This window comes from Cherax quadricarinatus, chromosome 53 (assembly GCF_038502225.1).
Source record: "Cherax quadricarinatus isolate ZL_2023a chromosome 53, ASM3850222v1, whole genome shotgun sequence".
NCBI classification, from domain to species: Eukaryota; Metazoa; Arthropoda; class Malacostraca; order Decapoda; family Parastacidae; genus Cherax; species Cherax quadricarinatus.
This window is the reverse complement of record NC_091344.1, coordinates 12,727,085-12,755,070: the sequence shown is the minus strand read 5'-3', so window position 1 is coordinate 12,755,070 and position 27,986 is coordinate 12,727,085. Positions and strand designations below refer to the sequence as shown.

Below are 27,986 nucleotides of genomic sequence, written 5' to 3'. Positions count from 1 at the left end.
TCATCATAGTTATATATATGGCTTGGTGTGTGAGCACTTGTCAATTTCTTGAGAGAACGGCACTCAAGATACAAAATCCCAAATTATCATTATAGAAAAAATTTCAGGATAATAAGATCCTTAGTTGACAACGTCCTGCCCATACAGTGAGCTCTATGTCTGTGACTTGATAAAGCGCACCGTGTGGACAAAACATTGCCAATAAGGATCGCATTAAGTTGCATTTCTGTATCCTTTTTCTGCACATCATTACTTTGTACCAGTTCTTTCCAACGTATATTTTAATACATTTCATTTACAGTAATTCATGGGTAATCAAGAGGCTATCAAGGAACATTAAAGCAGAGACAATCACAAACCTCATGCAATGCGTAGTGGTTACGGAGACTGTGTTGGTACGCAAACCTTTTCCCACACGTTGCACATGCATATGGCTTGGCACCCTCATGCATGCTTGCCACGTGGTTCTGAAATATAAGTTATGTACATAAATATTAATTATAGATTCTTAGGGACTATACAGTAATTTAAAGATTACATTTATATGCTAGAATAAATTCAATACAGTGGACCCCCGGGTAACGATATTTTTTCAATCCAGAAGTATGTTCAGGTGCCAGTACTGACCGAATTTGTTCCCATAAGAAATATTGTGAAGTAGATTAGTCCATTTCAGACCCCCAAACATACACGTACAAACTCACTTACATAAATACACTTACATAATTGGTCGCATTCGGAGGTAATCGTTATGCGGGGGTCCACTGTACTGTACTATGCACACCCATTACTTCTTTATCAAACTAAGCATTTTACAATTATGCTAAGATATTTCAGCATTAATATGATGATAATGATAATGACAATAATGATAATAATAATAAAAATATTAACTAAATACAATAATACTATTTCTCAAAATTAAAAGCAAAAAACAGAACACTGCCAAATCTTTATTTTCTACATCTTCATCCACTAATTTCTGCTTTTTTTTGTGGAAGAAGTCACCAGCAAAAGGTTTAGACGTTGCCTATGAGCTTCACCCTCTCCAACAATTACCTTATAGGATTTATAAATGAATGTTGTATTTTATTTTTCTACTAAATGCATTGATATTTTATAACTCAATTTTAGGTATGTGTTCTGGTAGAGACTGTTCAAAATTTAAGAAATATTGTAATAATTACAATTTGGCCAAATTCCAGCAATAATTTTTTTTCTCCATTTTCTCCATCATAGTTTATGATAATTTCATGTACATGCCATGGGGTCTTATTTATTTTGCAGAGATTAGTTAAAAAATTGTAGGTTAATAATGATGTTTAGTGGTGGATGTTGTGTGCATCAAGCAGGTTAGGCATTTGAGATTACTGATGGTATATGATACCAACAAGTCAATGAATAAAACACATATGTATACAAAACTTGAATATCTTTGCTCTAGAAATGTTCTGCCTGCACAGCAGGCTTCTTCAGTCAAATATGGGTGAAATTAACACTTGAGACAGTAGTAGTAGTTATTCTGAGGTGATCAGTCCCTTGAACTTAACCTTTCAACTGTCCAAACATTAATCTACGTTTTTTCAACATTTGAAAGTATGTAAAAAAAGTAGATCTTCTTTTCTTTTTTTTACATTTGAAAACGTGTTAAAAAACTTTTATCTACTTTTTTTTTTTGTTATATTTGAAAATATGTAAAAAAACATAGATCTACTTTTGGAGCACTACACATGTGAAAGTAGATCTGCTTGGACAGTTTAAGGGTTAAAGGAAAGGCACGAACCCAGACTTTACATACTGAAGCAGAAGCGAGGTGCAGCAGCTGGAGATGATGCATGGCCCACTAATAGCAGTAAGTCATGCTTAAAAGTTCTTCAGCAATAGTCGTAGAAAACCCTCCCTGAACCAAGATATGTACAGAGGAACCTCAGTACTCGAACTTAATTCATTCCTGAAGGCTGTTTGAGTATTGAACAAATTTTTACAAACCAATTTTTTTTTTGGGGGTTGGCTGTTATCACTAATCTTCTTAGGCCCCCATGGTGACTTATTTATACAAATAATACAAAAAAAAATGCAAAGAAATGTGAAATAGTTTACAGAGAAGTTCTGGCAGGTTGTGTTTCTTTGGTCGAGTCCTGAGCAAACGGTTGACTACCGAGCAATTTTTTTACTGAACTAAGCATTCAAATGCCGAACTGTTTGAGTAGGGAGCTGTTTGAGTGCCGAGGTTTCACTGTAGCATGTTGGTGTTGTGTCAATAATGTTATAATAACTTGACATGCTGTTGAAGTATGAGCATGGAAACACTTGTGAAGAGATTCAGGGAAAAACTGGTTAGCTGGATTTGAGTCCTGGAGGGGAGAAATACAATTCCTGTACTCTAGAGGAGGGGTGAGGATGTTGCAATTCAGAGGGTAATCTAAACTGTAATGTTAGGACACTTCTAGCAGGACAGTGATCAAATGAATGACATTTTCCTCTTTAACCCTTTCAGGGTCCAAGGCCAAAATCTGAAGTCACGCACCAGTGTCCAAGAAATTTTGAAAAAAAAAAAAAAAATATTTTTTCTTACAGAATTAAAGAGCATATTTTTGTGAAGGTAATAAAACAAAAAAAATTAGAATCTGATCATTACTTACCGAGATACAGTGCCAAGAAGTTTATAGAAAATGATGTGGTGGCGGCAACATCGACGAATTCCACATACGCGTATTATATTATTTTGTTGTTTTAGTTGTTTTTTCTTTTCTTTTCCAATTTTTTTCTATTCCTACTAACATTTGGGGCCTGAGAGACCAATACTGTATATAATTGATATATATATACTCACTGTATTGAACACAATAACCGCACTAAAGTTATTATCATATTATTGTTTACCACTGTTGTTTATTACAATAAACATGCACAAATATTGTATAATACTAATGTTCTATCATATATTTACATATTTACAATCACTGGACATGGTTTTAGAACTGCTGGAGCTTGTGGAACTCCTTGAAACAAGGCACCATGCACAGAGGCACCTTACATTCCTCACACATAAACCGAGTGTCTTTGCGTCTTTGTTGCCGTCGTTTTGTTTGTGCACAGACAATGCATCTCTTCTGAGCAAATTTCTTTTGAGTTGAAGGAAGTTGTATTATGAAATGATCACCTTCTCTCCTCAAACGCTTGGGTATATTGTGATGAATTCGAGGACCATGTTGTATTGCAGGTGTTGTTACCTGGTACTTCATTATGAGTTGTCTGACAACAGACAAACAAAATTCACCATACGGTGGTCTGTTACCAGTCTTTATTTGGTACATATTATATGCATTCAGCATTGAAATGTCCATGAGATGGAAGAAAAGTTTCATGTACCACTTGTAACTCTTACGAACACAGTCAACAAAACCAATCTGCATGTCACACTTGTCAACCAAGCGCATGTTTTGTGTATAATCAATCACTGACACTGGTTTTCGAATACATTCATTAGTCACTCTATCAACTTTGCCACTGTCTTGCATTTCATTACGGTGAATGGTTGTCAACAATGTGACATCTCGTTTGTCATGCCACCGTAATGCCATGATGTCATTGGCAGTAAACACCTGCACGTCATCACCACGAACACCTGCGTTGAGCCTGGGCATATGTTTACGATTAGAACGCACTGTGCCACACACATCTGTCTTGTTCACTCGCATGAAATCACTGAGTAATGGGCTTGTGTACCAGTTATCGGTATATAATGTATGGCCCTTACCAAGATAAGGTGCCATCATGTTTCTCACTACGTCACCTGAGATACCCAATAACATCTTGGTATCTTTCAATGTTTTACTACCCGTGTATACAACAATATCCAACACCAGGCCACTGTCACAATCACAGAGTACAAACAATTTTATACCAAAGCGGTTCCTCTTGCTCGGTATGTACTGCTTGAATGACAGTCTACCTTTGAACAAAATCAAAGACTCGTCAATTACAAGATTCTTGAATGGATAAAAGTATATCCTGAACTTTTGTTTGAGATACATGAAAACATTTCTAATCTTGTATAACCTGTCACTTCTGTCAGGCCTGGTTTTGTCAGAGAAGTGCAACATACGTAACAGTAAGATAAACCTGTTCACTGGTATTATTTCACTGAAGGATGGGGTACAAATTAGCTGATCTGTGGACCAGTATGCTTTTATATTATGCTTATAGACATGAGGCATAAGCATTATTGTTGCAAAAAGCAAATACATTTCTGCAACAGTCGTCTCTTTCCACCTGTGTAGTCTTGACTGTGGTGATAAGATCGTATTTGCCATGGTGTACTGAAAATACTTATTACTTTCCCTGGCAATAATTTCCATCAATGGCTGGTCAAAGAATAATTCAAAGAATTCCAGTTCATTGGCCGTGGTTCCAAGGGGACAGGTAGGTAGAATTCCACTTTGAGAGTCATCAAAGTGGTGAGGGCTGGGAACAAAATTGGGATTTTGCTGCCAATCCCAGATACGGTTTGCTGGTGGATACTGGACATCATAGGCTGGTTGTATGGGTGGTTGTGGTTGTGGCGGGCTGGTGGCTGACGCTCCGCTTTGTCCTTGAACTGACGAGTCAGCAGCGTGGGTCCCCGTGTGGCACAGTGAGTCACGCATGGCAGTGCCACTACCACCACCAGCACCACTAACACCATCCACTGACGCCTGTGGCCCATCCATGCCAAGTGTAGCCACATCATCCTCACTATCACTACCTAAAACGGGTGTAGGACCACGGGATGTACTCCGGGATGTACTCCGTCCCCTGGGCACAGCATAGGGTACACTACCCGAGCGCATGCGGCGGCGAACATACCGACGCTTCACTGGTGAATATGTTTCCTCACTATCACTACTCGAATGATCGTCGAGCGCAATAAAATCACAATCCACGTCAGAATCATCGTCATTACTGAAGTCAGAGGCCTGGCCACGGGAAAATATTAGTTTTCTCTTACGTTTAGGAACACCCGACCGTGAGTCACGAGTGCCCACACCAGAGGTAGAAGGTCGAGGATCGTCGGGGTTTTCTGCACTATTATCGATATCCTGGTCATTATTTTCGGTCACTAACTTATCAAAGCCGTAGAATTGTCTTCATTTCCACTTCCATCAGTGTCAGAACTATCAGACAGGAAGAGGAGAGTCCCAATTTTCCGGGGAGTGAGAGCTGACTTGCGACGAGGCATGGTGAACAAGGGTGAATGAGCCGGCGTTCCCACAATGCTATGCAGGCGCCTAGATTTTTTGTTTACGGCGCACACCCACGGCGCAGACCCATTCTCTCACATGTAGGCCTATGAGCGCTTTCGCGCTAAATTTGACGGCTCTAGAATTTTGGCGTAGATCTACGGTTTGGACACTCACTGAAAAGCCGTAGATCTACGGGACGGACCCTGAAAGGGTTAATGGGGGTCATCTACCTTGATGGGAGACAGCCAGTGTTAAAAAAAATTATGAATATGAAATTCAAATTAAGTTATACAGATAAATTATTCTAATGTGTTTTCACAAAAGCAACTAGTTCTTTCAATAATTAAGTAGTCATAACTACACTGTTAAGTTAATATCGAGAACTGAGTATCCTGGGAAATCTTATTCTAAACTACATAGGAAAGACTGAGCCAGTGCACTCCTTTCTTCAGTGTGCACTAAGAGCATTGCAAAATTTATTAACCCTTTCAGGGTCCGTGCCGTAGATCTACAGCTTTACATTAAGGGTCCAAACCGTATATCTACGCCATGAGCTCAGCTCACTCTGATAAGCTGTGAGTGGTAAATTTGGGCCTAGATATGAGAGAATACATCTATGTGGTATGTGTGCACCACATAAAACAAATCCTGCAGCACACAGTGTATAATGAGAGAAAAAACTGAGACCGTGATTTTCGATTAAAACAGCAACTATGCAGTGTTTTTTAGTATGTTTTTTATAGTTGTATTTACGATTTCTTGGTCTCATTTGATAGAATGGAAGATATATTACAGAAATAGAGATGATTTTGATTGGTTTTAGCACTGGAAATGGCTTGAAACTGAGCTCAAAGTAGCAAATATGTTAAATTTTTGCCGATGTTCAAGAGTAAACAAACGACCTCACACGTCTAATACATGGAAGCTGGTGGGTCTAATATACATTCACAAATTTGGTGATGACATTTATACAATTATTACAATATTGCATAAGAATAAATCTTCTATTTTTTGATTTGAATAAAAATTTATTATGTGAATAAAAAATAAAAATGGAATTCATTTGTAAAGCCTCAAAACATAACTAATGAACAGAGGAAATGTTAGTTTAGTGCCAGGAATACCTACATTATTTATTCTGGACCCTATTTTGAAATTGGAATATTTTGAACTTTGTGTTAAATTGGCCAAATATCCAATTTCCGATCACTTTATTTTGTAGTTGAAACAGTTGACTTGGCGATTTCTTGTGCTCAGTTGATAGAATAGAAGTAATACTAGTGAAATAGCTAAGAATTTAGTTGACTGAAATAATGTAATTGGCCTAAAATGGGAGTCAAAGTCGGCAAAATCACCAATTCATAAATATCGCCGACACATCAAAATTCGCGAGAGCATAATTTCGTCAATTTTCCATCAAATTTTGTACTTTTTGTTTTATTGCCTTCAGAAAATGATTCTCTACCATTTCATAAGAGAAAATAACAAAATTTTTTTTTTTGAAAATTCTTGGACCCTGGTGCACACTTTGAAATTTAGCCTCTGGACCCTGAAAGGGTTAATAACACATGTATTCATCATCATGATATATTTAATGAAGAAAAGACAGATGCACAGCAAGCTATAGCTGTGAAAACATTTTGCTCTATGTAGAGCTTTATCAAGTTACTGACTTAATAAAGCTCTAGAGTAAAACACTGCAACAACATAAGCTTGTTCTGTACTCATGCCTTTTTGTTACTAACTGCAGTATGTCTCTACCTCCTTGATACAATTACAAATATGTGCTTCCCAGTACGTACTTACATTATAACCTTCCTGTGTTACAAAGGTCCGACTAGGACAGTGTGGGCACTTAAACTCCACTTGCTCTCCTTCTTTCTCAATTTCAATGATTCCTGAAACAGAAAGAATATTTCTGTATTTTTTTTAAAATATTAAGAGTATACTGTACAGCAGATGCTCTTTTACCCATCTAATAATTATCCAGAAATCTCAATTGAAGAGCTAATCTGGATATGATGAGATAACAGAAAGGACAGCCTTGATATCTGATCTACTGAGAGGAAAATGCCAAAATATGCTCCGTCTCTCACAAAAGACATTGTAAATACAATGATTACCTGTTCTATTCCCATTAAACAAATACAGTTATTAGAGCAGCTTGTGGTTGTCTGTAAGGTCCTGGATAATCATCTTGCTTATACAATACAGTGGAACCTCCACTTGCGAGCACATCCACGTGCGAGTTTTTCCAAATATGAGCAGTCGATCTGTCGAGTTTTTGCTTCCATACGCGAGTGAAATTTCCATAAGCGAGCAGGCCTCAAGGGAGATTCCTTGACGCTGGTGAGGGGCTCTTGCTCTTGATCTAGGGAATTGGATCTCATTTGTTTGTTGGACTATCTTATTGAAACTTGGGCAATGTATGATGGAAAGACACTTCTAAACGTACACCAAAAATGAAAGAAATTGGACCACAAATAATGGAGTTCACTTCTAAGCCATTAGCCGCCCCTTAGCGGTATTTTTGTATGGTTTTTATGGTTTATTCTCATTTTTTTGGTCTTATTTGATAGAATGGAAGATATATTACAGAAACAGATATGGTTCCATGACGAAAAGTACCTTGAAATTGAGCTCAGAGTAGCAGAACTGTTCGCTTTTTTGGCGATGTTCAAAAGTAAACAAATGACGTCACCTCCATTCCAATATGCAGTCATGAATGGGTTAACATTATTTATACAATTACGTATTACAATAATGCAGTAGTCTGCATACAGTAAATCTTCTAGTTTTTGTGTGAATAAAAATTGCAAATTATTTATATTGTATTGGTACTTTTGTTTAATAAATGTATGAAAGAGGGGAAGGTACCTAGGGATTGGCAGAGAGCATGTATAGTCCCTTTATATAAAGGGAAAGGGGACAAAAGAGACTGTAAAAATTATAGAGGAATAAGCTTACTGAGTATACCAGGAAAAGTGTACGGTAGGGTTATAATTGAAAGAATTAGAGGTAAGACAGAATGTAGGATTGCGGATGAGCAAGGAGGTTTTAGAGTGGGTAGGGGATGTGTAGATCAGGTGTTTACATTGAAGCATATATGTGAACAGTATTTAGATAAAGATAGGGAAGTTTTTATTGCATTTATGGATTTAGAAAAGGCATATGATAGAGTGGATAGAGGAGCAATGTGGCAGATGTTGCAAGTATATGGAATAGGTGGTAAGTTATTAAATGCTGTAAAGAGTTTTTATGAGGATAGTGAGGCTCAGGTTAGGGTGTGTAGAAGAGAGGGAGACTACTTCCCGGTAAAAGTAGGTCTTAGACAGGGATGTGTAATGTCACCATGGTTGTTTAATATATTTATAGATGGGGTTGTAAAGGAAGTAAATGCTAGGGTGTTTGGGAGAGGGGTGGGATTAAATTATGGGGAATCAAATTCAAAATGGGAATTGACACAGTTACTTTTTGCTGATGATACTGTGCTTATGGGAGATTCTAAAGAAAAATTGCAAAGGTTAGTGGATGAGTTTGGGAATGTGTGTAAAGGTAGAAAGTTGAAAGTGAACATAGAAAAGAGTAAGGTGATGAGGGTGTCAAATGATTTGGATAAAGAAAAATTGGATATCAAATTGGGGAGGAGGAGTATGGAAGAAGTGAATGTTTTCAGATACTTGGGAGTTGATGTGTCGGCGGATGGATTTATGAAGGATGAGGTTAATCATAGAATTGATGAGGGAAAAAAGGTGAGTGGTGCGTTGAGGTATATGTGGAGTCAAAAAACGTTATCTATGGAGGCAAAGAAGGGTATGTATGAAAGTATAGTAGTACCAACACTCTTATATGGGTGTGAAGCTTGGGTGGTAAATGCAGCAGCGAGGAGACGGTTGGAGGCAGTGGAGATGTCCTGTTTAAGGGCAATGTGTGGTGTAAATATTATGCAGAAAATTCGGAGTGTGGAAATTAGGAGAAGGTGTGGAGTTAATAAAAGTATTAGTCAGAGGGCAGAGGAGGGGTTGTTGAGGTGGTTTGGTCATTTAGAGAGAATGGATCAAAGTAGAATGACATGGAAAGCATATAAATCTATAGGGGAAGGAAGGCGGGGTAGGGGTCGTCCTCGAAAGGGTTGGAGAGAGGGGGTAAAGGAGGTTTTGTGGGTAAGGGGCTTGGACTTCCAGCAAGCGTGCGTGAGCGTGTTAGATAGGAGTGAATGGAGACGAATGGTACTTGGGACCTGACGATCTGTTGGAGTGTGAGCAGGGTAATATTTAGTGAAGGGATTCAGGGAAACCGGTTATTTTCATATAGTCGGACTTGAGTCCTGGAAATGGGAAGTACAATGCCTGCACTTTAAAGGAGGGGTTTGGGATATTGGCAGTTTGGAGGGATATGTTGTGTATCTTTATATGTGTATGCTTCTAGACTGTTGTATTCTGAGCACCTCTGCAAAAACAGTGATAATGTGCGAGTGTGGTGAAAGTGTTGAATGATGATGAAAGTATTTTCTTTTTGGGGATTTTCTTTCTTTTTTGGGTCACCCTGCCTCGGTGGGAGACGGCCGACTTGTTGAGAGAAAAAAAAAAAAAAAAAAAAAATAATAATAATAATAATAATAATAATAATAATAATAATAATAATAATAATAATAATATGTATAATACTAATAATAACATAATAATAATAATAATAACATGCGAGGCAGGTCCAATTCTCCTAGTGGCTTAAGCTAACTTACCTAGTGACCTTAAGCTCACTGACCGACTGACCTCACTGACCTAGTGCGGTCAGACACATCACTTAAAGGAGGAGCACAGCATCCGACGTAGTAGCACAAGCTAGTTAGGTCGAACTCACACCCACCCACACCCACTCATGTATTAATCCAACCTATTTTTAAAACTACACAACGTCTCAGCTTCTATGACGATACTTGAGAGTTTGTTCCACTCATTCACAACTTTATTACCAAACCAGTGCTTTCCTATATCCTTCCTGAATCTGAATTTTTCCAATTTAAAACCATTGCTGCGAGTCCTGTTATTGTTAGATATTTTTAGAATGCTATTTACATCCCCTTTATTAATTCCTGTTTTCCATTTATACACCTCAATCATATCCCCCCAATTCTACACCTTTCTAGAGAGTATAATAATATAATATTAATATAATACTGAGAATAATAATACATGTATAATAATACTGTACTAAAAGCTATGTATGTAGTACTATATAATAATAATTATAAAAAATTTTTTTTTCAACAAGCCGGCCGTATCCCACTGAGGCAGGGTGGCCCAAAAAGAAAAACAAAAGTTTCTCTTTTCAAATTTAGCAATTTATACAGGAGAAGGGGTTACTAGCCCCTTGCTCCCGGCATTTTAGTTGCCTCTTACAACATGCATGGCTTACGGAGGAAGAATTCTGTTCCACTTCCCCATGGAGAATTATAATAATTATTATAATAATTATAATAATAGTAAGGTTCGACATAAGTTGAACCTTACTTACATTTCGGTCCAAGTCGGACAAAAACGTCGTCGTAAGCTCCTCTCTTCTACATGCGGGTTATTTGTGTATCGTTCCAGTCACGGTATTGTACCTTTTTTTGTTATTTAACAGAGTGATGGTTGACACACTGGGTGGTCAGAAGGGCTCATGCAAGCAGGGCAAAGCTGTTGATTGTGGGTGACTTCAATCACAAAGAAACTGACAGGGAGAACCTGGAGCCACATGGGGGCCCAGAAACGTGGAGGGCCAAGATGATGGATGTGGTACTGGAAAACCTCATGTACCAACACATAAGGGACACTACCAGAGAGGAGAGGAGAGGATGAACCAGCAGGACTGGACCTAGTATTCACCTTGGATAGTGCAGATATTGAGGATATCACATATGAAAGACCCCTCGGGGCCAGTGACCACGTGGTTCTGAGCTTCGAATACGTAGCAGAATTAGAAGTGGAGAGGGAAGCAGGAAGGGCAGGACAAATGAAGCCAAACTATAAAAGAGGGGACTACACAGGCATGAAGAATTTCCTGCATGAGGTTCAGTGGGACAGAGCACTGGCAGGGAAGTCAGTAAATGAGATGATGGAATATGTGACAACAACATGCAAGGAAGCTGAGGTGAGGTTTGTACCCAAGGGTAACAAAAGTAATGAGCCCTTGGTTCACTCAAAGGTGTAGAGAGGCCAAAACCAAGTGTGCTAGAGAATGGAAGAAGTATAGAAGGCAAAGAATCCAGGAAAATAAGGAAAGCAGTTGTAGAGCTAGAAACAAATATGCACAGGTAAGAAGGGAGGCCCAACGACAATACAAAAATGATATAGCAGCGAAAGCCAAATCTGACCCAAAGCTGTTGTACAGCCACATCAGGAGAAAAGCAACAGTTAAGGACCAGGTAATCAGGCTGAGGAAGGAGGGAGGGGAGATCACAAGAAATGACCAAGAAGTATGTGAGGAGCACAACATGAGCTTCAAAGAAGTGTTCACAGAGGAGACAAAAGGGACTCCAGAAAGACAGAGAGGTGGGGTACATCATCAAGTGTTGGACATAATACATACAACCGGGGAAGAAGTGAAGAGGCTGCTAAGTGAGCTAGATACCTCAAAGGCGATGGGGCCGGATAACTTCTCTCCACGAGCCCTGAGAGAGGGAGCAGAGGCACTATATATGCCACTAACAACAATCTTCAACACATCTATCGAAACAGGGCAACTACCTGAGGTATGGAAGACAGCAAAGGTAGTACCAATTTTTAAAAAAGGAGATAGACACGAAGCATTAAACTACAGACCAGTGTTACTGACATGTATAGTATGCAAAGTCATAGAGAAGATTATCAGAAGAAGAGTGGTGGAGCACCAAGAAAGGAATGAGCTTATCAACGACAACCAGCATAGCTTCAGGGATAGGAAATCCTGTGTCACAAACCTACTGGAGGGTGACAGTAGTATGACAAGAGAGGAGTGGGTAGATTGCATTTCCTTGGACTGTAAGAAGGCTTTTGACATAGTTTCACACAAGAGATTAGTGCATAAGCTGGAGGACCAGGCAGGTATAACAGGGAAGGCGCTGCAACGGCCCAGGGAATACTTGTCTGGAAGACATCAGAGAGTCATGGTATGTGATGAAGTGTCAGAGTGGGCACCTGTGATGAGCGGGGTTCCACAGAGGTCAGACCTAAGACTGGTACTGTTTCTGGTAAATGTGAATGACATGACGGAAGGAATAGACTCAGAAGTGTCCTTATTTGCAGATGATGTGAAGTTGATTAAAAGAATTCAATTGGAAGAAGACCAGGCACAACTACAAAGGGATCTAGACAGGCTGCAGGCCTGGTCCAGAAACTGGCTCCTGGAGTTCAACCCCACCAAGTGCAAAGTCATGAAGATTGGGGAAGGGCAAAGAAAACTGCAGATGGAGTACAGCTTAGGGGGCCAGAGACTACAAACCTCACTCAAGGAAAAGGATCTTGGGGTGAGTATAACACTTGGCACATCTTCTAAAGTGCACATCAACCAAAGAACTGCTGCAGCATATGGGAGCCTAGCAAACCAAAGAATAGCATTCTGACATCTCAATAAGGAATCGGTCAGGACCCTGTGCACTGTGTATGTCAGGTCTATATTGGAGTATGCAGCACCAGTTTGGAACCCACACTTAGCCAAGCACATACGGAAATTAGAGAAAGTGCAATGGTTTGTAACAAGACTAGTCTTGGAGCTAAGGGGCATGTCCTACGAGGAGAGGGTAAGGGAAATCGACCCGATGACACTGGAGGACAGGAGAGATGGGGGGATATGATGACATAAAATACTGAGAGGAATTGACAAGGTGGACAGAGACAGAATGTTCCAGAGATGGGACACAGCAACAAGAGGTCACAATTGGAAGTTGAAGACTCAGATGAATCACAGGGATGTTAGGCAGTATTTCTTCAGTCACAGAGTTTTCAGGAAGTGGAATACTCTGGGAAGTGATGTAGCAGAGGCAGGATTCAAACATAGCTTTAAGAAGAGGTATGATAAAGCTCATGGAGCAGGAAGAGTGACCTAGTAGCGACTGGTGAAGAAGCAAGGCCAGGAGCTGTGACTCAACCCCTGTAACCACAACTAGGTCAGTACACAAAAGAGACAGTAAGGCTACTAGTCAACTGAAGCAGCAGAGTGCACCAGCAAGCACTGGACACAATACACACAACTGGGGAAAAGATGAAGAAGCTGCTATGTGAGTTAGATACCTCAAAGGTAGTAGGATCAGATAACATCTCTCCGTGGATCCTAAGAGAGGAAACAAGAGGGACAGTGCATGCTGCTAGCAACAATCTTCAAGTCAATCAACACAGGGCAATTGGTAAAAGTGTGGAAGACAACAAATGTAGTCCCAGATTTTAAGAAAGAAGATGGACAGGCAGCATTAAACTACTGACCAATGTCAATGACATGTATAGTATGTAAAGTTATGAAGAAGATTATCAAGAGAAGAGTGATGAGCCCCCAGAAAGAAGTGGGTTCAAATATGGCAGCCAGCATGGCTTTAGGGATGAAAAATCTTGTGTCAGAAACCTACTGGAGTTCTATAACATGGTAACAGAAACAAGACAGGAGAGAGAGAGAGAGAGGTGGGGGTGTGGGTAGAATGCATTTTCTTGGGCTGTAAGAAGGCTTTTGACAGTACCACAAAGAGACTGGTACAAAAGCTTGAGGAGAAGGCAGAAATAGCAGGAAAAACACTGCAATGGATCAAGGCATACCTGACAGGAAGAAAATGAGTGATGGTCCATGAACAAAGTGTCAAGATTGGGTTTATATAAAGAGTACGGTTCTACAAGAATCAGTCCTAGGGCTAGTGCTGTTTCTTGTATATGTGAATGACATGATAGAAGGAATAGTCAGTGGTATCCCTGTTCACAGACGATGTGAAACTAATAAGGAGAATACAAGCAGATGAGGACCAGGAAAGGCCCCTTGAGTTTAACTCCACCAAGCATAAAATTATGAGCTTGGGGAAGGAAAAGAAGACTGCAGATGGAGTATAGGCTGGGGAGCAAAAGTTGCAAACCTCACTCAGGGAGGACCTTGTGGTGAATATCATACCAAGCACATCCCAAGGCTCACAAACTAAATAACTGCTGCAGCAAATGCATGTCTGGCAAATCTAAGAAAAATTTTTTGACATCTAAGTTAGGAGTTATTCAGGACACTGTACTCTGTGTACCTCAGACCCATACTGGAGTATGAAGCACCAATATGGAATCCACCATGTCAAGCATATCAAGAAATTGGAGACAGTGCAGAGGTTTCCAATAAGACTAGTCACTATGGGGAGAGGTTAAGGAAACTCAACCTGATGACACTGAAGGACAGTACTAGTAGGGATATGACAATGACTTACAAAATACTGAGAGGAATTGACAAGGCGAACAGGGACAATGTTTCAGAGATGAAAAAATAGAGACACAAGGGCACAGCTGGAAGCTGAAAACTCAGACGAGTCATAAGGATGTTAGAAAGTATTTCTTCAGCGTTTGAGTTATCAGGAAGTGGAACAATCTGGAGTGAAGCAGTAGAGGCGAATTCCATACACAGCTTTAAAAGGAGGTACAAAGGCTTTTGAAGCCAGAAGAGAGTGGACCTAGTAGCAACAAGCAAAGAGGCAGGGCCATGAGCTGTGACTACTCCTTTCAACCACATATAAGCAAGTACATATAGGTGAATGTACAACCTCCCTTCCCCTTCCATTCAAACCGCAAATCCACACAATCCTACCTAAGCCAGTGTGTTCAGTATGCTGCTGGTGGATGTTTATGTCTTCACGGGTTGAAAATCTGTCCTTGCACGTCTCGCACTGCAGGATAACTTGTTTGTGAAGGCGACTGAAATGTATAAAACAAATAAATAAATGGTAGTACTATACAATGACAATGTGAAAAAATTTTGGGAGAAATTAATTTAGCCAAATCTTATATACTATATTTTCACAGCAAAGCTGTTTATGCTAAATCCTCATACACTACTTCACTTTCTCCAACCAGACATCACCCAGTCTATGACACACTTATTACAATTACATGTATATATATATAATTATTTCAATTTCTTATTTCTTATTACTATGCAGAGAATTCGGAGTGTGGAAATTAGGAGAAAGTGTGGAGTTAATAAAAGTATTAGTCAGAGGGCTGAAGAGGGGTTGTTGAGGTGGTTTGGTCATTTAGAGAGACTGGATCAAAGTAGAATGATATGGAGAGCATATAAATCTGTAGGGGAAGGAAGGCGGGGTAGGGGTTGTCCTCTAAAAGGTTGGAGAGGGTAAAGGAGGTTTTGTGGGCAAGGGGCTTGGACTTCCAGCAAGCATGCATGAGCATGTTAGATAGGAGTGAATGGAGACAAATGGTATTTGGGACCTGATGAGCTGTTGGAGTTTGAGCAGGGTAATGTTAGTGAAGGGATTCAGGGAAACCGGTTATTTTTATATAGCTGGACTTGAGTACTGGAAATGTGAAGTACAATGCCTGCACTTTAAAGGAGGGGTCTGGGATATTGGCAGTTTGGAGAGATATGTTGTATATCTTTATACGTATATGCTTCTGAACTGTTGTGTTCTGGGCACCTCTGCAAAAACAGTGATTATGCATGAGTGAGGTGAAAGTGTTGAATGATGATTTAAGTATTTTCTTTTTGGGGATTTCTTTCTTTTTGAGTCACCCTGCCTCGGTGGGAGATGGCCAACTTGTTAAAAAAAAAAATGTACATCTTAAGCCACTCATTCTATTTACATGTACTCAGTTTAGTACATCCTTTTGCATGTTCAATTATTATATCTGTTGGCCTTTCTTCCTCATGGATCCTTCAGTGTCTGTCTCCCATCATGGGGACTTATTCACAATGGTATAGCAGACATATTCCCATGCTTCTCCATGAGCTTCTTCATTATTAGTGTATTAGTGGGTGAAAGCTCATCTCAATTTGTACACTGAGGATATGAACCTTCATATGACTTTGACAAGCTTGAAGAGAGACTCCATCTCCAGGGTTTGCTCCTCCCTAATATAATGTGTGAGCTACCAATTAGTGGTATGCCTTTCAGGTTCAAGCCTGCACTACAGGTTTTCACATGTATCTGTTGCCTTATCACTTACAGCCACTGTACACAGCATGTGTATTTATCTACCAAGACGACATTCTGTTAACTGATTCAGCCTTCTCTTTCCATGCCTGCATGTCTTCAAACTACTTCAAGCTTTCCAAATGATGGGCTTCCTTATTACCTACAAAAAAGTATGGCTTAGTTAGCAGTACTTCCTACATTTTTATCTCTCCCTCAAGTGATACTGGAGGCCCTCCAGTGGTGGATGACTGAGTTTGGTTTCCCTGACTTCTTTCAAACTTCTTGAATTTCCTTTTGACTTCCCTCACATTTATCAGGAAGAGGGCAGGTATCTCAATAGCAGCAGTCTCCTCATCACAGAAAGCCTCATACATGAGAACTTTAACTATGTTGGAGAGGTGGAGCACTCCAAAAACTGACGTCTTTGCCACAAGGGCTAAGTGCATGTTTCTGGTCTTTGTCTTCTGGTTAGTGGACAAGATGGTTGACGCATTAGAAACTATGTCCCTTAAATGGAAAGAACACAAGTTCCCTACTCTTTCTCCTCCTGTACTGTGATGTTCCCTGCAACAACAATTCCTTGGAGAATGGCCTGATTTTGACTACAAAACATTTGATCTTCCTTCTCTGCACTTGGCTAATGTAAGCGGTACCTCTCCTCTCATGATGCTACCAAACATGGTGTAGTCTCTTTTGGTGATCTTGGGCCTTTAGGGGATGTCTGATAGTCTTGGAGTTGCCCTATAGGCAGCAAGCCTTGTATGCTTATGAACTCGCATAATCTCCTACAAAGGGATTGTAATTTCGCTTCTTCCTGGGAAAACCATGCTACACCTGACCCTGTCTTGTTTCTGCCTTGTGTGCAAGAAACCTCCCAACCTCTTTGGGCTCTGTATTTTCCCTGAGTGTCATGCCAGTCATATAAGACACATCACCCTCTTTTGCTCTGTTCCATCCGGCCTCATGATCAGCATGTCTTCTATCTCCTTGGGTGCAATATTTACTTTCTGATGTTTCATAAAAGGCTACCTCCCAACCAGCGAACCAGGTAGTTAAGGGTTTCATGATTTGGGGGCCCCATCGTCAAATCAGCACCTAGGTTCAGCCAATCATATTGTGGAACTGGCAATTGTGGAGGTGACGTGGACACCTCTCACATTCTCACCCTTGTCATTTTCACCCAGCTGCTGGTTGAACATGGTTGTCCATTCTGTCTCCAGGCTATGTCTTTGCCTTGCCTTAACCATGTTGTACACATACATTTCTAACTGTATATATTTATATATATATTTTTTTAGGTAGTAGGTCAGTAAACAGCAACCGCCCAGGGAGGTACTACAGTTCTGCCAAGTGAGTGTATAACGAAAGCCTGTAATTGTTTTACATGATGGTAGGATTGCTGGTGTCCTTTTTTCTGTCTCATGAACATGCAAGATTTCAGGTATGTCTTGCTACTTCTACTTACACTTAGGTCACACTACACATACATGTACAAGCACATATATACACACCCCTCTGGGTTTTCTTCTATTTTCTTTCTAGTTCTTATTCTTGTTTATTTCCTCTTATCTCCATGGGGAAGTGGAACAGAATTCTTCCTCCGTAAGCCATGCGTGTTGTAAGAGGCGACTAAAATGCCAGGAGCAAGGGGCTAGTAACCCCTTCTCCTGTATATATTACTAAATGTAAAAGGAGAAACTTTCGTTTTTCCTTTTGGGCCACCCCGCCTTGGTGGGATACGGCTGGTGTGTTGAAAGAAAGAAAGAAAGAAAGATTTATATTTTTATATAGCCGGACTTGAGTCCTGAAAACAGGAAGTACAATGCCTGCACTCTAAAGGAGGGGTTTGGGATATAGATGGTTTGGAGGGATATGTTGTGTATCTTTATACGTATATGCTTCTAAGCTGCTGTGTTCTGAGCACCTCTGCAAAAACAGTGATTATGTGTGAGTGAGGTGAAAGAGTTGAATGAAGATGAAAGTATTTTCTTGTTGGAGATTTTCTTTCTTTTTGGGTCACCCTGCCTCAGTGGGAGATGGCCGACTTGTTAAAAAAAAAAAAAAAAAAAAAAAACCACTTTGTAAATACCTATAATTGCACTTGGTGAAGGAAAATATAATTCAAAGTCATTAAGCTGTGTTTGTTCCACTCCTTGCTTCCCTTTATACCCAGGATAACAGACCTTATTGTTCCTGGGTTGTAATACCCGCCATACAAATTTTTCAGGATACAAGCAGTTGTTCGGTCAAATTTTTGTTTCTGGATATGAGCAAAAATTCCGGATGCAAGCTTCCCCCTCAAACAACTTTTTTTTATACCTCCAGATCTTATAAAAGTAAAATTTTATTTTTTTTATTATCACACCGGCCGATTCCCACCAAGGCAGGGTGGCCCGAAAAAGAAAAACTTTCACCATCATTCACTCCATCACTGTCTTGCCAGAAGGGTGCTTTACACTACAGTTTTTAAACTGCAACATTAACACCCCTCCTTCAGAGTGCAGGCACTGTACTTCCCATCTCCAGAACTCAAGTCCGGCCTGCCGGTTTCCCTGAATCCCTTCATAAATGTTACTTTGCTCACACTCCAACAGCACGTCAAGTATTAAAAACCATTTGTCTCCATTCACTCCTATCAAACACGCTCACGCATGCCTGCTGGAAGTCCAAGCCCCTCGCACACAAAACCTCCTTTACCCCCTCCCTCCAACCCTTCCTAGGCCGACCCCTACCCCGCCTTCCTTCCACTACAGACTGATACACTCTTGAAGTCATTCTGTTTCGCTCCATTCTCTCTACATGTCCGAACCACCTCAACAACCCTTCCTCAGCCCTCTGGACAACAGTTTTGGTAATCCCGCACCTCCTCCTAACTTCCAAACTACGAATTCTCTGCATTATATTCACACCACACATTGCCCTCAGACATGACATCTCCACTGCCTCCAGCCTTCTCCTCGCTGCAACATTCATCACCCACGCTTCACACCCATATAAGAGCGTTGGTAAAACTATACTCTCATACATTCCCCTCTTTGCCTCCAAGGACAAAGTTCTTTGTCTCCACAGACTCCTAAGTGCACCACTCACTCTTTTTCCCTCATCAATTCTATGATTCACCTCATCTTTCATAGACCCATCCGCTGACACGTCCACTCCCAAATATCTGAATACGTTCACCTCCTCCATACTCTCTCCCTCCAATCTGATATTCAATCTTTCATCACCTAATCTTTTTGTTATCCTCATAACCTTACTCTTTCCTGTATTCACCTTTAATTTTCTTCTTTTGCACACCCTACCAAATTCATCCACCAATCTCTGCAACTTCTCTTCAGAATCTCCCAAGAGCACAGTGTCATCAGCAAAGAGCAGCTGTGACAACTCCCACTTTGTGTGTGATTCTTTATCTTTTAACTCCACGCCTCTTGCCAAGACCCTCGCATTTACTTCTCTTACAACCCCATCTATAAATATATTAAACAACCACGGTGACATCACACATCCTTGTCTAAGGCCTACTTTTACTGGGAAAAAATTTCCCTCTTTCCTACATACTCTAACTTGAGCCTCACTATCCTCGTAAAAACTCTTCACTGCTTTCAGTAACCTACCTCCTACACCATACACTTGCAACATCTGCCACATTGCCCCCCTATCCACCCTGTCATACGCCTTTTCCAAATCCATAAATGCCACAAAGACCTCTTTAGCCTTATCTAAATACTGTTCACTTATATGTTTCACTGTAAACACCTGGTCCACACACCCCCTACCTTTCCTAAAGCCTCCTTGTTCATCTGCTATCCTATTCTCCGTCTTACTCTTAATTCTTTCAATTATAACTCTACCATACACTTTACCAGGTACACTCAACAGACTTATCCCCCTATAATTTTTGCACTCTCTTTTATCCCCTTTGCCTTTATACAAAGGAACTATGCATGCTCTCTGCCAATCCCTAGGTACCTTACCCTCTTCCATACATTTATTAAATAATTGCACCAACCACTCCAAAACTATATCCCCACCTGCTTTTAACATTTCTATCTTTATCCCATCAATCCCGGCTGCCTTACCCCCTTTCATTTTACCTACTGCCTCACGAACTTCCCCCACACTCACAACTGGCTCTTCCTCACTCCTACAAGATGTTATTCCTCCTTGCCCTATACACGAAATCACAGCTTCCCTATCTTCATCAACATTTAACAATTCCTCAAAATATTCCTTCCATCTTCCCAATACCTCTAACTCTCCATTTAATAACTCTCCTCTCCTATTTTTAACTGACAAATCAATTTGTTCTCTAGGCTTTCTTAACTTGTTAATCTCACTCCAAAACTTTTTCTTATTTTCAACAAAATTTGTTGATAACATCTCACCCACTCTCTCATTTGCTCTCTTTTTACATTGCTTCACCACTCTCTTAACCTCTCTCTTTTTCTCCATATACTCTTCCCTCCTTGCATCACTTCTACTTTGTAAAAACTTCTCATATGCTAACTTTTTCTCCCTTACTACTCTCTTTACATCATCATTCCACCAATCGCTCCTAAAAGTGAATATATAATTGTAGTTCATTGTTGTGATGTATTATGTTGTTTTTACTGCTTAAGATTACAACTGCAACAGAAATAATAGCAGTTCTTGCCTTAAATTGTGGGCGCTAGTGTTTGTGGATGATTGTGAAGAGAGTTGAGAGTTATGCTGTGGTCCTACTGGGCTGAGGTGGATGGTATAGGCTCTGGTACTGAAGTCGATGCTTGTACTGGAGTGTGCATAAATTCTGTAATGGATTTCTGTTCTATTTTACCTTGCAGTACATTATACAACTGATGGATAAGCAACAGCTGCTCTAGACACGGTTTCAGGGTCCTCTTCAGTGAAAAAGTCTAACTTTAAGTCATTCAGTAAGTCAGTCAAATCATTCAGTCAAGTCAGTAAGTCATGTCAGTAAGACGAGTCAGTAAGTCAAGTCAGTAAGTCAGTCAGTAAGTCAGTCAGTCAAGTCAGTAAGCCAGTCAAGTCAGTAAATCAGTCAGTCAAGTCAGTAAGTCAGTAAGTCAAGTCAAGTCAAGTCAAGTCAAGTCAAGTCAGTCAGTCAGTCAAAGTCTGTAATTCAGTCAGTTAAATAAATCAGTCAAGTCAGTCAGTAAGCCAGTCAAGTCAGTCAGTCATTCAGCAACACTGGTATACCTACTGGGAGTCATGATTGCTTGGCAGATACAAGATATAGTAATTAAAAGTTCAAAACACAAGTCACAAACACAGCTAGCTTATAGGAGAGAAGTGGAACTGAACATATAAGCTGGGATGGTGGTGTCGGGAGTGTCGCGGGATGGCGGGAGGTCTCCCCTGCTGACCCATAACAAGGCGGCTGCTTGAGGTAGGGAATGGCCGCCACCACTTATGTATTTTATTCATTCTAGAGTATATATCAGGTTTCTATGTTATTTATATTGTTTAATATGTCATATTAGATGAACTCTGATAGATCAAAGAGTTGATATTAGCATCATATTCCTGCCTCCTGAGAGCAGGAATTCTGCTGGAACAGAAGAATCACAATTCAATTAATTTAAATGAGGAAAACTGACTCAGCATACGAGCAGATCGGGATACTAGCAAGGTCACGGAACGGATTAAACTCATAAGCCAAGGTTCCACTATCTTAAAAGCGATTTATTTTATTTTTAAGCATCTTATTATTTTTAAGCCTCCCCTAAATTGTAATCCAATATATGCCACTACCTCAGACAGACACTAACTACCTAGTTGGTGGTCCCAAAGTAACTATGCTCAACAGTCTTGCTATTAATTATACAGTGTAACATTTCAGGTAATTATTTTTTACCATAGTAGCCATTTCCCACCAAGGTAAGGTACCCAAGAAAAGGAAACAAACACATTCATTCAATAACAGTCTTGCTGTACATATGCCAACATCCCAATTCAAATAACCCTTCACACAGCAGCATTCCCAAGCCTCCCTCACAGTACTGTACTTCCCACCCCCAGGATTCAAGTCTGATTCTCTCCATCATTATTAACTTACAAAACTTACGTGTGTAAGAGATATCGTCCTTTGTGTAGGAATCCCTTGCCACATATGTCACACAACCATTTGGCTTTCTTTTTGGCTCCTCTTTTTTTTCTGAAGATTGTTGGTTCACTAAATGATGCTTTTGGTGGTACGTTGATGAGCTCGCCTACTGTTGTAATCTGCAAATAAATAACTACAATAATTATTATAACCAAGAATAATTATATCTAGTAAAGTTGTGCACAATCTCTCTATCACCTATCAAGTCAATAATTTATAAGATATGTGACAGATAGTAACTGGATAATGATCATATAGTGATATTTTATTAACCCCTTGACTGTCGCGGTCGTATATATACGTCATGGGAGATACCGTGTTTGACGTATCTATACGCATAAATTCTAGCGGCTTCAAATCAAGCGGGAGAGGGCTGGTAGGCTTACACGAGAGAGAATGGGTCTCAGTGGTTGGTGTGCACCCTGTGAAAAAAATCTGGGACTCAGCGGTGCATTGTGGGAACGCCATCTTGGTAGTCCATTTTCACCATGCCTAGCGGTAAGAAGTTCCTCACTCCTCGGCGGATTGGAGGTCGTTTTGTTCCCAAGTGATAGCTCAAACAGTGATGAAAGTGTCAGTGAAAGTGAATTCCCTGGTTTTGAAGTGGGTGAACTGAAAAAAGTGCCCAGGATAACATAATTAGTGATGAAAACCCAGATGACCCACAGCCTTCCACCTCTGGTGCTGGGCCGGCTCGTTCATGTTCACCTGTACCAGGACGAAAGAGGAAACTATTTGCCCATGTACAAGACTCAGATGTGAGCAGTGCAAGTTATAGTGATAGTGATTTCAAGGTTATTGAAAGCAGTTCTAGTGTGACAGTGAGGGTGAATATTCCCCAGTGAAGCTGCAGTATATACGACGTCGCATGCGGTCTGGTAGTGTGCCATATGCTCTTCCAAGAGGAAGGAGTACATCTCGGAGCACATCCCGTGGCCCTACACCACGTCCTGATAGTGAAGATGATGATATTGTTACGATGGGTATCAATGATGCAAGTGAGGCAGCAGGCGGTGGTGGTGGTGATAGTGATGGTGGCATGAGTCATGTGACACCAGCAGCGGGCCACGCTACTACCCGCGCTGCTGACTCTGCACAACTACAACCAGCCTCACCAGACCCCACACTTGCACAACAACCACAACCACAACCTGCACAACCACAACCACATTACAATATCCAGAACGCACCAGCTGACAGCATCTGAGATTGGCAGCAAGATGACGAGTTTATTCCCAATCCCCATGACTTTGATGGAGGACAATGTGGAATACGGCCATCATGTACACTTGGGAACAATCCCACTGAACTGGAATGTTTTCAGTTGTTCGTCGATGAACCCCTGATGGACATTACTGTCAGGGAAAGAAATACATACTCTGAGTACACCATGGCAAACACTATTCTGTCACCAAGATCACACCTACACCAGTGGAAGGACACAACTGTGGCAGAGATGTATCTGTTCTTTGCCACAATAATGCTTATGCCACATGTGTATAAGCATAGTGTCAACACATACTGGGTGACAGACCGCCTGATTTCAACCCCTGCTTTCAGTGACATTATACCAGTGAATAGATTTGTGTTACTGTTACGTATGTTACACTTTTCAGACAAAACCAGGCCTGACAGAAGCGACAAGTTATATGAGATCAAACGTATGTTTATGTACCTGAAACAAAAGTGCTGTATGTATTTTTATCCCTTTAGGAAGCTTGTTATTGATGAGTCTTTGATTTTGTTCAAAGGAAGACTCTCATTCAAGCAGTATATACCAAGCAAGAGGAAACGCTTTGGTATAAAGTTATTTGTTCTGTGTGATTGCAAAACTGGTCTGGTTTTGGATATAATTGTGTACACTGGCAGTAAAACATTGGAAGATACCAGAAAGTTACTGGGAATCTCTGGTGATGTGGTTAGAACAATGATGGAGCCATATCTTGGTAAGGGGCATATTTTATATACTGACAACTGGTACACAAGCCCTATACTCAGTGATTTCTTGCGAGTGAACATGACAGATGTACTCACCTATTTGTACTCACCTATTTGTGGTTGCAGGGGTCGAGTCCTAGCTCCTGGCCCCGCCTCTTCACCGGTTGCTACTAGACCCTCTCTCTCCCCGCTCCATGAGCTTTATCAAACCTCGTCTTAAAACTGTGTATGGTTCCTGCCTCCACTACGTCATTTTCTAGGCTATTCCACTGCCTTACAACTCTATGACTGAAGAAATACTTCCTACTATCTCTCTGACTCATTTGTGTCTTCAACTTCCAATTGTGGCCTCTTGTTTCTGTGTCCCCTCCCTGGAACATCCTGTCCTTGTCCACCTTGTCTATTCCACGCAGTATTTTATATGTCGTTATCATGTCTCCCCTGACCCTCCTGTCCTCCAGTGTCGTCAGGCCGATTTCCCTTAATCTTTCTTCATAGGACATTCCCCTTAGCTCTGGAACTAACCTTGTTGCAAACCTTTGTACTTTCTCTAGTTTCTTGACGTGCTTTATCAAGTGCGGGTTCCAAACAGGTGCTGCATACTCCAGTATGGGCCTGACATACACGGTGTACAGTGTCTTGAATGATTCCTTACTAAGGTGTCGGAATGCTGTTCTCAGGTTTGCCAGGCGCCCATATGCTGCAGCAGTTATCTGATTGATGTGTGCTTCCGGAGACATGCTCGGTGTTATACTCACCCCAAGATCTTTCTCCTTGAGTGAGGTTTGCAGTCTTTGGCCACCTAGCCTATACTCTGTCTGTGGTCTTCTGTGCCCTTCCCCTATCTTCATGACTTTGCATTTGGCAGGATTAAATTCGAGAAGCCATTTGCTGGACCAGGTGTCCAGTCTGTCCAGGTCTCTTTGAAGTCCTGCCTGGTCCTCATCAGATTTAATTCTCCTCATTAACTTCACATCATCTGCAAACAGGGACACTTCTGAGTCTAACCCTTCCGTCATGTCGTTCACATATACCAAAAATAGCACTGGTCCTAGGACCGACCTCTGTGGGACCCCGCTCGTCACAGGTGCCCACTGTGATACATCATTACGTACCATGACTCGTTGTTGCCTCCCTGTCAGGTATTCTCTGATCCATTGCAGTGCCCTTCCTGTTATATGCGCCTGATGCTCTAGCTTCTGCACTAATCTCTTGTGAGGAACTGTGTCAAAGGCCTTCTTGCAGTCCAAGAAGATGCAATCAACCCACCCCTCTCTCTCTTGTCTTACTTCTGTTATTTTATCATAAAACTCCAGAAGGTTTGTGACACAGGATTTGCCTTCCGTGAATCCGTGCTGGTTGGCATTTATACTCCTGTTCCGTTCCAGGTGCTCCACCACTCTCCTCCTGATAATCTTCTCCATAATTTTGCATACTATACACGTCAATGACACAGGTCTATAGTTTAGTGCCTCTTTTCTGTCTCCTTTTTTGAAAATGGGAACTACATTTGCCGTCTTCCATACCTCAGGTAGTTGCCCAGTTTCCAGGGATGTGTTGAAGATTGTGGTAAGTGGTACGCACAACATATCTGCTCCCTCTCTAAGGACCCATGGAGAGATGTTGTCCGGTCCCATTGCCTTTGAGGTATCGATGTCCCTTAGCAGTTTCTTCACCTCCTCCTCATCTGTATGTATGTCGTCCAACACTTGTTGGTGTATTCCTTGTTGGTGTCCCCATCTGGTCTGTCCCCCCAGAGTCCTTCCTGTCTCTACTGTAAATACTTCCTTAAATCTCGTGTTGAGCTCCTCACATACCTCTTGATCGTTTCTTGTGAGTTCCCCACCTTCTTTCCTCAGCCTTATCACCTGGTCCTTGACTGTTGTCTTCTTCCTAATGTGGCTATACAGCAGTTTCGGGTCAGATTTGACTTTCGATGCTATGTCGTTTTCATACTGTCTCTGGGCCTCCCTCCTTATCTGCGCATACTGTTTCTGGCTCTTCTACTAATCTCCTTGTTTTCCTGGGTCCTATGCCTCCTGTACCTTTTCCATTCTCTGTTGCACTTAGCTTTTGCCTCCCTACACCTTCTCGGTAAACCAAGGACTCGTCCTTGGTCTTCCCTATTATTTCTGCCCTTTCCCTTGGGAACAAAACTTTCCTCTGCCTCCTTGCACTTTGTTGCCACATATTCCATCATCTCGTTTACTGATTTTCCTACCATTTCTCTGTCCCACTGAACCTCCTGCAGGAAGTTTCTCATACCTGTGTAGTCCCCCTTTTATAGTTTGGCCTGTCCCCTTCAGTTCCTGTTACCTTCTCCACTTGTAACTCTACTATATAGTCAAAACTCAGAACCACATGATCGCTAGCTCCAAGGGGCCTCTCAAGTGATGTCCTCAATGTCTGAACTGCTCAGGGTGAACACAAGATCCAGTCTTGCTGGCTCATCCTCCCCTCTCTCTCTCTGGTTGTGTCCCTGACATGTTGATGCATGAGGTTTTCAAGTACCACATCCATCATCTTTGCTCTCCATGTTTCGGGACCCCCATGTGGCTCCAGGTTTTCCCAGTCGATCTCCCTGTGGTTGAAATCGCCCATTACCAGTAACTTTGCTCTGCTCGAGTGAGCTCTTCTTGCCACCTCAGCCAGTGTGTCCACCATCACCCTGTTGTTTTCTTCGTACTCCTCTCTTGGCCTCCTGCAGTTCTGTGGTGGGTTATACATCACTCCAATGACTACTTTATGTTCTCCGGACTGAATTGTACCTACAATGTAGTCTCTTTCTCCAATCATGTCCATGCCTTCCATTTCCTCAAATCCCCATTGGTGTTTTATGAGCAGTGCAACCCCTCCTCCCCTCTACTCCTTCTATCTTTCCTCAGGATCTGATATCCTGTTGGGAAGATTGTGTCTGTTATTATCTCAGCGAGTTTTGTTTCTGTGACTGCTATGATGTCTGGGGATTTTTCACTGATTCTTTCATTCCACTCCTCATGTTTAATTCATTATTCCATCCGCATTTGTGTACCAAACCTTTAGTTTCTTTTCTATCATTGTGGTCATGCAAGTATATTGGGGTTGGGGGAGGGAGAGCCTTGGTGGGGGCCTATATGGGGCTGTGGTGTAGGTGGGGTATGTGTTGATGGGGGTGGGGTCAGAATGCCCATAAGGGACAGCTGTTGGGGTGAGGTTTGTGATATGGGGGTTGGTGGCAGAGGGAACAGGTAGTGGGTTGGGAGTATAGGTTGCTCAGCTTGCGTTGGGAATGTCGCGGTGGGGTCTTTTGGTGGGAGATTCTGTGGGTGTGTTTGCCCTTCCTCCTGTGTCTGGGTCCTGCTCATTTTCATTGCTTCTCGTCCTCCTTAGCGTCTCTGTACCCTCTCTTTCAGTGTAGTCCTTCTTCTGTGTTCTGTCGCGGTCGAGGTATACTCCTCGGTGGCACCCTCTTTGTCTCTCAGTCTTGCTTTCTTTCTTGCAGAATCCTGATTCGAACTGATTCTTCCTTGAAAGTTACTCTGACAGGCGTATCCTTCCACTCAAAGAAACCACCCAATTCTCTGAAAATTTGTCACCTCGTATATTGTGCCCTCCCCTA

At 41.3% G+C, this 27,986-nt stretch overlaps 1 protein-coding gene across 1 annotated transcript in view; it reads right to left on the bottom strand.

The window, feature by feature from the left end:
* The window catches only part of LOC128692260 (zinc finger protein 883-like), a 95,605-nt gene that overhangs the window by 52,083 nt on the left and 15,536 nt on the right, over positions 1–27,986 (bottom strand). The window contains exons 4-7 of the mRNA XM_070096327.1: positions 22,412–22,569; positions 15,003–15,109; positions 7,032–7,123; positions 360–467 (exon numbers count right to left, since the gene is read on the bottom strand). Of these exons, the coding sequence (XP_069952428.1) occupies positions 360–467; positions 7,032–7,123; positions 15,003–15,109; positions 22,412–22,569 (465 nt within the window). The remainder of the gene's footprint in view (positions 1–359; positions 468–7,031; positions 7,124–15,002; positions 15,110–22,411; positions 22,570–27,986) is intronic.